The sequence below is a fragment of the Aptenodytes forsteri genome, unplaced genomic scaffold (assembly GCF_000699145.1).
Source record: "Aptenodytes forsteri isolate BGI_AS27 unplaced genomic scaffold, ASM69914v1 Scaffold264, whole genome shotgun sequence".
Classification (NCBI taxonomy): Eukaryota; Metazoa; Chordata; class Aves; order Sphenisciformes; family Spheniscidae; genus Aptenodytes; species Aptenodytes forsteri.
In genome coordinates, this window is record NW_008795936.1 from 1,498,891 (window position 1) to 1,513,325 (window position 14,435).

The 14,435-nt window shown below is 38.4% G+C and overlaps 1 protein-coding gene across 1 annotated transcript; it reads left to right on the forward strand.

The window, feature by feature from the left end:
* Window positions 1-2,589: 2,589 nt before the first annotated feature.
* On the forward strand, window positions 2,590-14,125 carry RBM44 (RNA binding motif protein 44). The gene is made up of 14 exons (XM_019473618.1): window positions 2,590-3,801; window positions 3,930-3,988; window positions 5,227-5,403; window positions 6,129-6,303; window positions 6,382-6,407; window positions 7,434-7,506; window positions 7,831-7,933; window positions 8,275-8,406; window positions 9,115-9,188; window positions 9,288-9,361; window positions 9,655-9,754; window positions 10,881-11,026; window positions 11,148-11,295; window positions 14,091-14,125. Exons 1-13 carry the CDS (start codon window positions 2,590-2,592, stop codon window positions 11,293-11,295), a joined length of 2,499 nt encoding a protein of 832 aa, XP_019329163.1. The 3' UTR covers window positions 14,091-14,125.
* Window positions 14,126-14,435: the final 310 nt, after the last annotated feature.

A 14,435-nucleotide genomic window follows, 5' to 3' on the forward strand; every position in this document is an offset into this window, starting at 1 on the left:
TCAGCCTTCCCTGGCGCGGGGGTGAGCGCTGTGAGCGGCGGTTCTCTGCCTGGGGTTCCCCTTGGGCGAGCGGGGGCACCGGCCTGCTCTGAGCTCCCCCCCCGCCCCCCGGGGGCTCAGCTGTGGCTCTCCGCGCTGCACTGCGGAGTGGAGCCTGTGCTTTAACATCAGTGCTGGTTTCTAGCCGACTTGGCTGTTGTTAGGCATCTAGCTGCGTCAGTAGTAGTAACAACAAGGTTATTGTTATTTATCTAGGGAATACCTAGAGCTATTGTGGTTTTTGTTTCTTAACTCATTCTTAAGGAAAAAATTGGGGGGAAAAAGTCACTTCTCTGTGACAATATGTTGTAATTTGTGTATAGCCATCTGAGATGTGCTTTGGCAGTGTTAGGGCAAGAGTTTTAATTTCACAGATACACCTGCTCAAAGCTTCAGTTAGGAGATGAAGGTAAAGTTAGTGTAATAAAAAAGCTAACGTTTGTGAAACACAAATAACTATAGAGGTGCATAATAACATCGTGATAAGGTTTTTTTTGGAGGGTGGCTGACTTCTGTTGATGACTTCTGTTAAATGATTTAAATTATTTTTATTAAAGTGATTTTAAATGATGTCATTTTAATGCTGATCCTTAGCGGAGGAGAATGAGTGGATGCAGATTCGAGAGACAAGCCATTTTTCCCCGTGAAGAAGGGCTATCATGAAGTTATCTCTTGGGGTCCATTCTGCAAACCTTCCTGTGCAGATACAAGGCCTGGGTCACACTGTTTGTATCTGGAGTGGACAGAGCTCACGTAACTTGTACGTTAATCCCACAGCAGTGGCCAAGAAGCAGGCCTGAGTTTCCAGTCTCCCCTCATGCTCCACCAGCAGCTTGTGTCTCGCTTCAGTACTTCACTCAGTTCCTTATGGACTGTGTTTCACCAAGCTGGAAACTTCCTCTGGAGGATGAACCAGTGACTTGTGTCTTTAGAAGCATATGAAACCCAGCTTATGGGCCTGTTGGTTGGTCTGCATGCTCTCGCAGGGGGAAGAGTTACAGGCAGGACTGTATTTTGCTATGCTTTATGTAAGATTATAGTCGGGTTAGAGACCTGTGACTATAATATAAAATTGTTATGTTTCGTTTCAGTAGTTTAGAAAGCACACCTAACTGAGAAATGTCTAATGTTTCTATGTATCCCTCTCTTCATTATGAGCTTTGGGGGAAGGCAGAGAAGAACTGACGACCATTTGTAAGAAACAAGCTTCACAAAGAGCATCCCTTCCATCCTTACATGCTTTTTCTCTGCTTTTCGTTCATGTTTGCTATAAAACTAGGTTTGTTGCAAGTCCAGAGCCGGTGTATTGTTTTGGTTTGGTGTATTGTCCAGCTTTCTTCTGTAGCTAAAAGAAGCGCTCTGATCTAAGAAACCATCTTCCTGTTTTCCCTTATGTCTTACACTTCTTGGTTGTAAAGATTCTTGGGTTTTCTTGTGGTTCTGTGCTCGATAACCATTTCTTCTTGTTTCCCCAGAATTAAAAGGAATATGCTTCTGTTTCCCCCTTGTCCAACATCTGAAGGGTTTTTAGTTCTCAGAAGGCACAGAGCTCTAAGTTCACCTCTTCACTCATTTAAGTAGTTTTTAAAATTTTCATAGCTCCTGGACTGGAGGATGTTCCCTACAGTAAATATACCGGTCTTGGAAAGCTGTAAGCTTTCTGTGGCAAGGAGTGCTTACAGGAAAGTATACAATCAGTGATGTGAGGTCAGTTTGTGGTCACTGAATCCAGGATAACGTCAGTAACCTGACTCTCAGAGTCAGTACGTGCATTGAAACACCTTGTGTGCTGTCATGAAGTTAGTGTACGATGTAAATAGCTCTCTGTGTATCAACAGGGATTCTGATGACTCAGCCAAGAAATGGTTCAGTGGTAAGAGGATGGAAACTTTGCCCAAGAGTTGAGAAGATAGTATTGATTGGTCTCTGAGGATGCTTTTGCTCATTTGAAATCACACAAGCAAGAACGGCAAATTCTTTTAACAGCCTTCCATGAGCTCTTAGGATTTCTTTGAGAATGTACCGTGTAATTCTTAGCTTCTATACTAGCATGCAGTAGGTAATAATAAGATGGTTAATTTAAGATATTTTTTAAACAGTAATGGCCTCTTGTACACCATGGAGTATCTTGAACTTCTCTTATTTTTATTAAGGTGAGAAACTGATAGGAAGAGACAAGCTGATGACTTTGAGAGATTGCAGTGGAAGTGAGTTCTGTGGATCACTTCTGAGGAGGAGGACTTAAGTGTTTGTACCATGGAATTAGAAAAGAACAGCGATGTTAACAGCAAAAGGAGATGCTTCAATCAGACCTCCCATCTTTTTTCTTATTCCAAGGAAGCTGAGCACACGCTTGTCAGAAATGTTACAGCAGGAGCTAACCACTCTGGTTTTGGCCAGGCACGTTCTGTCAATGTTTCAGAATTAAAGTTGTCAGAGGAAAGCCTACCTTATTTAAGTTCATCTTTAGATGCATATATTGAAATGTATAATAAAAAGAGAATGAGAATTTGCTGTGCGCAAGTAGATGAAAGCAAGAAAGAAGCCGCTATGTTGGGAAGGGCATGCGACAATATGCACTTTAATTGTGGGGTGTGTGATGATTGCAGACAAAGCCATTTAGGTGAAGATTCACAGCTGGAGTATCTCAGTGCTCACGAGCAAGATTTTGATGATAAGAATAGCTCAAGTGAGTTTTCTGAGCAAAAGGAAACTATAGGAATTGAAACCTTAAAGCTGATAGATCCAGTTCATGAAGTTCCAGGGGGGGGAGTCCCAAAGGAACAAAATCTCATTGACGTGTCAGAAGATTGTTCTCCTGCTTCTGAGTATGGCGTAGGTGACCAGACCTGCCCAGAAGCAGCTATGCCAGAGCTTCCCCACCTGCTTCAGGACTCTCTGTCTCTTCCAGATTGCAATGGCATGACTTGTGATCATCAGGAAGAGCCAACAGAGTATCATAGTGTTGTTTATGGAAGTATACTTGAAAGTCGTGCTTATAGGAGTAAAGAAAGGGTCTGTCCAAATCCGCTTGTATGTGACAGCTTAGAAAATGGAGAGGTGAAAGACATTGCACTGATTGACGGCACGCTGCCACCCCAAACGGCTACAAGTGAAGAAGTGTCTGAAAACAATGACAGACACATTCACAGCATCTCAGTGAAGCAAGACAATCCTTTGCTGTCACTACGGGAGAGGGCCCTTGCAGTAGCCATACAATTTTGTGAACATGCAGGGGACTCTGCTTTCTACAGTTGTGAAGAATCTGGTGTGTGCGCACATGGTGCCATCTGCGTTGACTGCACTGCAAAGGATGCCGAAACCCAATTTCCAGTCTCTGCAATTCTCACTAGTGAGAATCCCTTTTTTGAGGTGGAAGTTGCAGATAAATCCTCCCATGGAAATACCAGCTCTCTGAACTCGGAGTTGGAGCATTGTGGAAACTTGAAAAACATTACCAGTGACTCTATGGTTAGCCAGGCTGTTGATGTGAGTTCGGATTTTAGAGCTTGCTTTACAACAAGCAGAAGTACCAGTGCTCAGGTTTGTCTCTCGTCCAGGGCTATTAATACAGAGATAACAATGATGAACAAATCTCGACCTGTGGGATGGCGCCATGAAACCTGTGCAGACGTTGCTTGCAATACAGACTGGTCATGTGGAGCCGGTACTACGGTGCAAATTCAGTCACAGCTTACTGAGATGCTGGAAAAACACTCAAATGGCAATACTGCAACAGCTGAAAGAAGTTCACAAATACAGGTAATTTAAAAAAAGAAACCATAACCATAATATATTTTGATATATAGAACTTTTTTTAACTTCAAGTTGCTCAGAACTTGTCTATACAAATGTTAATCTGTAACTTTTTTTAAACATTTTTTGTTTAGGAACAGCGGGAATCAAAAAATGAGCTTTGTAGCAGCGATTTAAAGATAAGTGCTGACAGGTGGGTCATGAATTGTTCTTGGTTTGGAATTCTAGATGCTAGATAAGATTTTTTTTTCATGAATGAAAGGTTGTCCGTGACTTAACAAAACTGATGGTACTAAAAGATTGCTGGGCAGCGGCTCCTGCGATGGAGGGTAGGGCTGCCTTTCAGCGGGACATGGACATGCAAGAAGAATGAGCTGAAGACCTCCTGAAGTTGAACAAAGACCAAAGCAGCCTTGGTCTGCAGGTCTGGCTGGCCAAGAACAAGCTGAGTGTAAGTCAGCAGTGCTCCCATATGGTGAAGAAGGGAAGCCACATCCTGGGGCTGCATTAGCAAGAGCGCAGCCAGCGGATGGAGGGAAGTGTTGATTCTTCTCAGTTTGGTGCTCGTGAGGTTTCATCTGGAAAGGTATCTCCAGCTGTGGGCCTTGTAGTGCAAGAAAGAGATTGGCAGACTGGGGAAGGCCCACCAGAGGACCATGGAGCTGGTGAGGGGAGTTGGTGGAGCACCTGATGTGTGGGGAGAGCCGAGGAAACTGGGTTTGGTCAGCCCAGAGAAGGGAGGGCTGGGGAGGTGGGGAACCTCCCTGCAGTTCTTGGCAATCTGGTGGTGGGTTGCTGAGAAGACAGAGTTAAATTCTTTGCAGAGGTGCATTTTGAAAAGGCAAGAGCCTTTTACAGTGATGGCAATTCTAAGTGGGTATAAGAAAAAGTTTCTTACAGTGAGAGTAGTGCTGGAACAGCATTGGAGAGATGGTACAGTCTTCTTTCTTGGAGACTTAAAACAAACAAAAAAAACCCAAACCCAACAACAAAGCTGGACCGGATAAGACCCTGAGCTAATTTTGAAGTTAGCCCTGCTTTGAACACAGGTTTGTACTGCAGACCTCCAGAGATCCCTTCCAACCTAAATTATTCTGTGACTGTGGAAGCAAAATAAGTGTGTCTGTAGATCAACAGAGTTGCTAAGTTTCTTTTTGTTCTTATGACTGCACTTTTTGGATAGAAAAGATTATGGTGCTTGTGCAGTTTCCACCTCTCAGTTAGGGCTGATTACAATGTGAAAGCTACTGTAAGACATCATTTTTTTTGTGTGTAGTAAATAGGAAGAACTGATTTGATTTTTCTTTTCTTTTTTTTCCTTAAATTGTATCAGAAATAGCTTCTGGAAAGCTACTTGTTTCAAAATAAAACATAATGAATGTAAAATATTGATTCAAGGGATTCAAGATTTTGTTTATTATTATTTTAAAGGCCGGTACACCTTGACAAACAAGCTGTGAAGAATTCTGCATCAAGCTACTGTCAAAAAATACTGCAGAGAGCGATTGAAGCAGAATTGCAGATTCTAAACACTCATTATCAGATGTGCTATCAGCACTGCTTGAAGATTTACAAACTGGCTTTGGAGGAAAACACACATTTTAGCAGGCATGTACTTTAATGTCCTTTTAAATAAAATGGATAACTTGGTTAAAAGGCCTTAATTGCTAAGTGTTACTGATGTATTCTATCTATAGCTTGTAATAGTGTTTATAGTTAGCATTGTTGTCCAAAAGAGTTTACATTCTTGTAACTGCCAAGTCTTACTTTCAGCCTAAAATTTTCTGTAGTTTTCACAGACCCAGCAAAATACAGTTTGTTTCCAGGAATGTCTTTCTGTACAGGAGGAAAAGTACAGAAGGAATAGTACAGAGAATCCATTCAGGAGTGGACGAGATGGGTGGAGGGGGAGCTGGGGAGGAGGCGGTAAAGGAGAAAGAGAGAGGAGGTGCAGGATTGTTAAGAGGTGAGGGAGGAAGGGGGTGGTGATTGCAGAGTCTCTAGCTGATAAAGCATACGCCCTGTAGCAAACCTGGAATTCAACCAAGAAGTCCTGCCTCTGAACGCTTTACTGCGCCACGGATAGCTATAAAACCTCATTGCCATAGTGTCTGCTCCATAGCTTAGGAGGGGGTTCAAGAGAACCCCTAATAACGCTGTGAAGCAGAGTATGGCTCCAGAGAGCTACTGTGCGTGTTAGGAGTGAGCTCCTGTTCTTGCGCGATGTGGAGGAATCTTTAAATACTGTAAAATGTTTGGGCAATTCTGGAAGCAGTAAAATAAATGAAATATCTGTCTAAATTGATCTTATTTTCTTATATATGTTTTAACAGATGTAATGGAAATACTGAATTAGGTTCATCTCTCATGTTGGTTTTGGAAGAGCTAAAAAAGAATTATAACAGTATGAGAATGAAAATAAAAATGGGCATACCTTTAAATGCACTTCCGCCGCTATCAGTTGAGATGAAGTTGTTCCCAATCTCCTCTTCTTATGTCCCGTGCAAGGTAATTTCTTAATTGCTTTTTGTTTTTAATATAAATTTTGCTTCAGAAAATTAAGACAAATCTTCTCTTTTTTGACAGTTGTTCAGAGAGGATCTTTGCTATGAGTAAGTAGTCCTAATTTCTGGTATTTATTAAAGTTCAAAATAAATAAGTGAGTTTAAAAGATGTTAAACTTAGAATTTCTTTATTTCAGGATGTATCTTGTTGCTCCAGACTGTTTAGCTGAAAGACTAACATAGCACTTTGGATACAGTGATTTTATTTTAAAGACATTTTTACTCTGTAGTGTTCTAATATGTAAACTATGGAGTTGTATTTTTAGGATCTTTATAGCAAAAGTTTTCAATTTACAGGTAATTTTCCTGGTTCCCTACTTTCACTACTAAAATCTTTGTCTCTAATCTTAATGCTATCTGTCTTAAAAAAAAAACAAGTAAAAAAAACCCCAACAAAAAAACCCCCCAAAAACCCAAAACTAAAAAAACCCAGAAAACCAACTCAACCAAACAAAAAAAACCCCCCAAAACCCCAACAAAACAAAAAGACTTTGCTGCCAACAAAGATAATGTTAGGCATATAAGCAGCTGTTCTGTTAAGATTATCATTCAGTTATGAAGAATGATCGAAAAATAAACTCATATTTCAGGCAGATGTGTGGTACTGCGTGTTCAAGAATCATGTCCAGATACTTTATGTAAGTGGAGATTAAAACAAATTTGGCAATAAGTTTTCACTGCATCAGGTAAACAACTAGAGATCTTTTTCAAATTTCTTGTTAAGCATTAGTAAAATTAATCAAAAATTGCACAGAGATTTCAAATTGTAGAGACATACATTGAAACATCACACAGAAAGCCATCTCGGAATAAAAGGAAAAATAGCCTAACATAAACCTAGAACGTAGCTTTATGTTTCAGGTTGCAACCAATGCTTTTATAAAATAGAGGTATCAAAAAACTTTGGTTCTCATTTTAAACTAAGGTTTATTAAGCACATTTTATTTATTTTACTGTGAGCTTTTGGAAATATTTAAATAATTAAACATTTAAATATTTCAGAGTACTTGGTATCATTGTAGAATTTAAAATTGTTATGCCGCATTTTGTATGAAATTTTTGGATCTGTTTTAGTTCTGTTTCAGGTGCAAGAAAAGCTGACACTGAAGCACCAAAACTGCAAGAAAGGAAGATTTCTGTCAGCATGGTAGGGAATTCTTCATTACTGAGTTTCATGGACATTAATGTTGTGAAGCATAGTCTCCTTTTAGGTATATGCAAATACAATCAGTCTTCAGGACTCAAGCTGGAATTCTCTGCCTGTAATCACAAATGCAGCTGATGTGACCAGAATTTTGATCGTCCTTTCAAAAATAAACTTGGGGGTTTAAAATAACTTGGGGGTTCTTGAAGATGATCAGTAGGTTAACTTTTTAAAATTTACCTGTTTAATCAATTAATATTCTGAAGCTCAGAAAAATAACATATAATCAGGTGCAAGTGCTATGACATAACTGAAACATGTTTGTAGGACAATCCACAGACTGTATGTTTAACTGATGGCAGTCAGCCAAGTGACACTACTTCCTCCAAGACATTTGAAGAACAACGTAAAGATCAGGATGTGGAACGTGGTAAGCCAATTGCTTCTGGTACAAATACTACATTATTTGTTAGTTAAGTTGTTGGAGGAAAAAAAAAAACAAACCCTGTGTAAAAACGTATATATGGATACTCAACTTTCTGTGATGGAATGCTTAACATTATATCAGCTCTATATTATACTTTACATCTTGAAAAAAAAATTTGCTACTTAAATCTGAAGTGAAAACTAGTATGTGTCACCTCTTTGTACTGTAGTACCAAGTCACGTAGGTAGCTGGAATCCTCTTAAGCTCACAGAAATTTGATATTCATTCATATGACATTCCACGGTCTGAATTTTAACACACTGAAATTTATTTCAACTGTCAAGGCTGTGTGAAAAATGAAGAAGGGAATGAATATTGGTTTGATGCTAAAGAGGACTTGGCAGTAGCAGATTTTTCAGTAATATCTGAAGAAACAAAAAAGCAACAAGAAAAACAAGACACAGTTGATTTAAGAGGTAAGGTCATGTGTTTACGCTGCCATACAATGTGTGCCAATGGTGTTTGTTTATTATTTGAGTATTCTGTTCCTTCTACAAGCGTAAGTAAACATGGAAAAAATGCTAGCTGGGTTTTCAGACTTACTTTTTTGTTGACTTTTGCAGTGAATGCTTGTACAGATATTCAGCTCTCTTCATCCGCATTTTTCCTTGAAAACTTTTACCTACGGTGGTTAAACTCTATTTATTAAATGTCCAGCCAATCGTGTAGCTGGAAATCTTTTTCTCTTCTTCCTCCTTCTGCTTTCTTCCCCATACTGGCTTCTTAAGAGTTAGCTGGGAGTCTGTGTTTGGAGACTTGGGTCCTGGTGATGGGCATGGTTAGAAGGCCCAGTGTGTTGAAAGCTTGTGTGCTCTGTGGTGGGGACTCACAGTATACTACCCATGCTTTAGCACTGGTACCTGTTAGTTCAGACCAGTGTTTTCTCTGGTTGTACCTCTTCTGCCTCTTCAACTCTCAGGAAATACTCAGGGAAAACAAATTTCACAAACTGAACTGTTTTGCTTCTCATGACACTCTCAATTTCTGTTAGAAGATATTCTTCGTTCTTTTAGGTTTTTTAAAGGTTTTCTATCTATGCGTTCCGAAATCTACAGAGCAGATGTTAGCTTGAACTGAAACAAGAATAGTTAGTAACACTTTGCTTTCTTAACGTTTATTATTAGAAGCGAAGATAATGGAGAGTGGAAATGAGTGTTCTTTTATTCATGTTGGTGGCCTAAGTTCCTCAGTGTCAGAGGTATGCCTGTTCTTATTTACATAGTAGTAGTAATGTCTTGCCTCTTTTCTGAATTCTTTCATACTACACATTGCAACCAAACATGCTTCTATTTTGTAGGGTGATTTAAGATCACATTTCCAGAAGTATCAGATTTCTGACACTCTTATCTCTGTGGATTCTAGTAACTACAGGTATATTAATACAAGTTTTACTTGTTTCAGTTTTTTTTTTTTTCTGTCAAAGTAAGTGAATCATGGGAGGGAGGAGGGAGTTGCTCATTAATTTGTTTCAGTAATTAATGTAGATACAGATAGGTTGACAAAAACTTGTCATTCCAGACAGCTTCTCATCTTCTGAGAAGTTAAGGAGTCTGAAATTTTCTGTTGAGTTTAATGGAGATACAGTTAATATTCAAAAGATGAGAACCATCATGTGTTCTTATTGATAGTAATTTAATACGTTTCCTTTTTTTTTAATGCCTTAGGTATGCATTTATTTCCTTTAAAGACACTAATAAAGCAAAGTTAGCTGTAGAGGAAATGAACCAGAAAAAAATAAAAGGAAAACCAGTAAGTGTTGAACTGGTAAATACTTCGTCAGAGTATAAATACTTGGTTTCTCAAGTACTTACGAGTAAGCTTTGGCATGAAATCCAACCTGTTGATAACAGTCAAAGAAATGATCAAGATAAATCACTCACTTCAGCCTCCAATTCTGTGAAAGCACCTGACACCACCTCTGCTTCTGAGAATGTGCATCTCCTTCCCATAACTTCTTCAAAAATTTCTTGCTCTACACAAGTACCTTCAGAAACAAAGCGCCCTGGTCTGAAATCATCTACTGAGGATTCAGTACATTATTTGCTTGGAGTTAATCAAAAGGTAAATAATTATTACTAATGCTCCTTTATATGGCAGATTAAGAGCCTTAAAACTTCTTGTCCCATAACATGTTACATTTAATATATGTAGAATGGTGTTAGGATAGGAAAACATGTTATGTGTCAGTAATAAATTTCTGGCCTGCTGTGGAAGAGTGAGAGCACCATTCATTTGTCCCTGCATCAAATTGTGATACTCCCATCTTTTTTTCTTAATCCTAAGCCAGCTGGGAACCTAGCCATTTGCACTAGATTTTTCATCTTGCTTTTATCCTCTTTTGAGTTTCCACTTGTAACACTTTTTTTATGTGAATGTCTTGTGATTTTTATACAGGAAAGATTTTGGGATACTGGAGGGAAAACTCTTGGGGTTTTCAATATAAATCTAAGAAACCTCTATGTATAAATATAGTATTGTGTATTTGCTCAGGCTGGTCCTTGGAGGATAAGGCAAAGTTAGTAATTGCTGGTGTTGCTCTCATAAACTATATAGATATGTTACTTTCAGGGATTTAACATTAAACATGCTAGTCCTCTAGGAAATATAAATCGGATCTGATTTAAAGTAGCAGGAATGTCAGTTACACATAAATGCATATAGTAGTCTTATTTCTCCTTTACAGATTGGATAAATGCATATAGTAGTCTTATTTCTAATTTACAGATTGGATAATATGAGTGGTTGTATTAGAATAACTTACTGACCTGAATCTGTATCTCTCACTTTTTCTTTTTCCATAACAGGAATATTTATTAGTAGTAAAGATACGTTGTATTACTTGTACAATACTTAACCCATTCACTTTTTGCTTATTTTGATGCAATTCTAGGATACTGGAGAAAATTTCCTGCAGAAAACATCTGCTCCTTTCTCCACTAATTCATATGATGCCTTTATTTCTCCTAATGCATTGAACTTGAGCAGCTTTACCAAATTAATGAAGAAACTTCAAGAAATTCATCCAGAGGCTAGCAGGTGAGAGTATTTGGATTTCATTTCTGCCCTGATTTGTAATGGATCCAATATCCATGGTAACTAAGTGCTAAAAGTATTGCACAAAATGTGATGTAAACAGTTATGTCTTTTATTCACATAGAGACAAAATTGTGGATGCTCTGCTGGAGGTGAGGAAAAACAACAAAGGTATCCTAAGTGGCTTGTCCATCAATTCTATTGTGGAAAGGACCTCCATCATTCTAAGGAAGTCGACGCCCAGTTGTGGGTGGGAAAAGCAATGTAAATAAGTGAGTATTCTAGCCTGCAGAAATACACTGAAATAAAACCACTTCAATTTGTGTAGCCGTATAGCCTGCCTAGATTAGTAAGTAACTTAGTATAAAGCTCTGCAAGAAGTACCTGAGTGAATCCACTGAAACGATAGATTCTGAGGATTGTTAGCTGTTTTGCAGAACACCTGTAAACATATTGGCTTGCTAGCTCTATGGACTCTATAAAACTTGGTATACTAGGGGTTTTATTATGCAAACTGTTCTATTGATTAACTTAGTGGAGAATGTCGTCATACATATTCTGTACAAAGGTGACACCTAATGGCCAGGCCTTGTGTAGCATTTCATAAAGAAATCCCAGCATAGGCTCAATTTTGGTTTAAAAATTGGTGATTTCTATCTGATGTGTGAGATTCAGTTCTGGACTAGAAATCTAACAGTGAGATTGTCTGTCCCTTATTTTTTTTCATGTTAAAGGACATCTTGCATGATAACACAGCACTGGATGCTGCAGGAAGCTGCAGCAAGCTGAACATGCTTAAAACCACAGCGCAGATTTCCAGCAGTGTGTATATATATATTCTCCTGTAGGAGGCATCCTTGAGTTGGTGCTTGTTTCAGTCTCCTACTAAGCTTGGTATTCTGCTTGCTTTAGGGCTGCTAGCAGTGCTACTACCAGGTTTCCCCGCACTGCCCCATTATGTTCTTAGCAATGCTCCAGCTTCACTTTTGCCCACAAACACAATCTGTACGATATTTATTCTTCTGTAGTGTTTCTTCCCAAAACTGCACCACATTCTTAATGCTCCGATTTTGGTCTCAAAGCTCCTGTTTCAAGGATGTCAGAGTCAGTTTGGTTTTAATAGATACCACCTCTTCCAAGATGAGTAATATTTGTGCCGATAGTTTTACATAACTAAGTATCTTTCCCACCCATTGAATGTTGTTTGTCAGACTAAATTCTCCTGGTCAGTTGCCTATGCACGTGTTACTGTAGTGCACGAGTAAACCATAACACAGCCTTAACTTGAACAGAACTGCTGTGCATTACATACTAGAGCTATAATAGAAGTAGAGTGATTCTGCCCAGTAAGACGAAGCAGAAGCCTGGGCTAGAAAAGCTTCCATAGATGCATTAAATATACAAATAGATGCTCATAGCTCATTCATCTCAGTCCTCATTTTGGGAAGTAGTATCAGTGATCAGAAAAGTCCTTCAGAAAGACTGACTGTAGATTGTATTAAATACACAGAGACAAAGGATAGGATTTTACATACAGCATAAGATTATACCTCCCATAGTGATGAAGAGCATGAAATAATCTCAACCAATACGCATGCTTGACTGAGTTCCTTTTGAGAGGATTAGTGTAACAGAAGCTTGTTCGTTTGGCATTTGACTGCCCTGTGAGCTTTTACATGTGCCTTTATGAATCAAAATACAATTAAAAAAAAAAGTCTTCATATTAATCTACTGACTGACTTCCGCAGGAAGTTTGCAGCTATGGACATCAACTCATCAAAAAAAAAAAAAATCTTACACTTGAAAGTATTTTCAATTAGTAAGGTTTTAACAGCCTCAAATGTGTTGTGCTTTCCATGTCAAGTGTTTTTTTTTGTGGGTTTTTTTTAATGGTGCATGGGCTTTACAGTCATAATTGTTCCTATGATAGTGGTTTTTTTTCTGTTGCTTTGCTAAAGAGATGATGACCTATAACAAGTTTTACTTTCATCATGAGGGAGCTGTGAAATAGTCGAGTCATTAGTAAGTAATGGGGAAAAAGAATTCTCATCTTTCCATAGTAAGAAACAAGTATGTAATATGTTTAAGAAAAGATGATTCTGCTCAAAGCTCATCTACACCAATTCTGGTACATGTATAGCTTCAGACTTTCCTGAAGGGTAAGTGTCCACTGAGAAATACCACCTTGGAGCCTTATGTTCTTGCAGCTGATGAAACGTCCAGAGTTGTACAGATAATACTTTTATGTCAAGCTGTATTACATAGTATTTAATGTATAACAACTTGAATTCAGCTTTAAAGTAAAGCACGATATAATCTTGCTTTTTTCTTTGGCTGACTTAGCCCAGAGTTGGACACCTGAATGTTTATAGATCTTGTATGTTTGTTGATTTTGAAGGAGTAACTTCATTATAAATGGGAAGTCAGGTTTTGGACTGGAAAGTCCTTTTATTCTCATTAGTGAGCGGCTGTCATATTTACCTGAACAGCACGCTTAACCTTTTTCAGTTTTCTAAACCTAATGGTAGGCAGCAGTTAACAGGAATTGTGATGCTATAAAAGTTATTCAGTGCAGCATTAAAAATGGCTGCTTCCTTAAATTTTATCAGTACCAAATGTCCACTCTTGGAAGCTTTCTGTGAAATTAATAAGCTGCATAGTAAAAATTTAAAACCAGACCAATGGAGAGGTGTCTTATCAAAGCATAGCTAAAACAGTGCTTCGAGAAACATAAAGAAATGCGTAGAGTCTAGGCACTCCTAAATGATGATTTGATAACTTAATTTTTAATTAATTGATAAAAAAGTGACCACCAGATATGATTTGTTGCATAAAGATTATATATTTTATTTTATTGTAGTCATTTCTTTCATGTGGTTCTTGAAGCTAGGAAACCTCACTCTTCTGTGTACTTCTGCAGTACATAACCACTAGAAGCTATAATAATTTTGCTTTCTCGGGTATTAAAACTGCTGATGTTCCTTTTATTTCAGTTTGAGTGTGTACATGCAAAATTTACCTGCTGCTTTTTTTTTTGTGTTGTGTTTTTTTTTTTTTTTTTAAGTAGATGGCTTTCCGATTACGAAGAATTGATCATCTCCCTCTGGAAGATTTTTGCAAGTTCTATACCCCAGCTCGTTCCTGGATCATACTGTATTTCTTGTTTACTTCAGCAGATCTTAATGAAAACTCATGTAGCATCACTGTATGATATGCAGTCTTATCTAAGAGAATGTAACCTGAAGGTCAGTTTGAGGTGTCTTTCTGTTTATGCAGATATTAAATGATTCTTCCCAGTTTTGTTGTTCCCCGTAGTTGGTTCAAGCATTTCAGCAGGTTTCTCTAAGGTAGAAAGATCACACTTCGGTGAAGCAAGACTTCTCTAATACTGGCAGGGCTTTTCTAGGCTGAA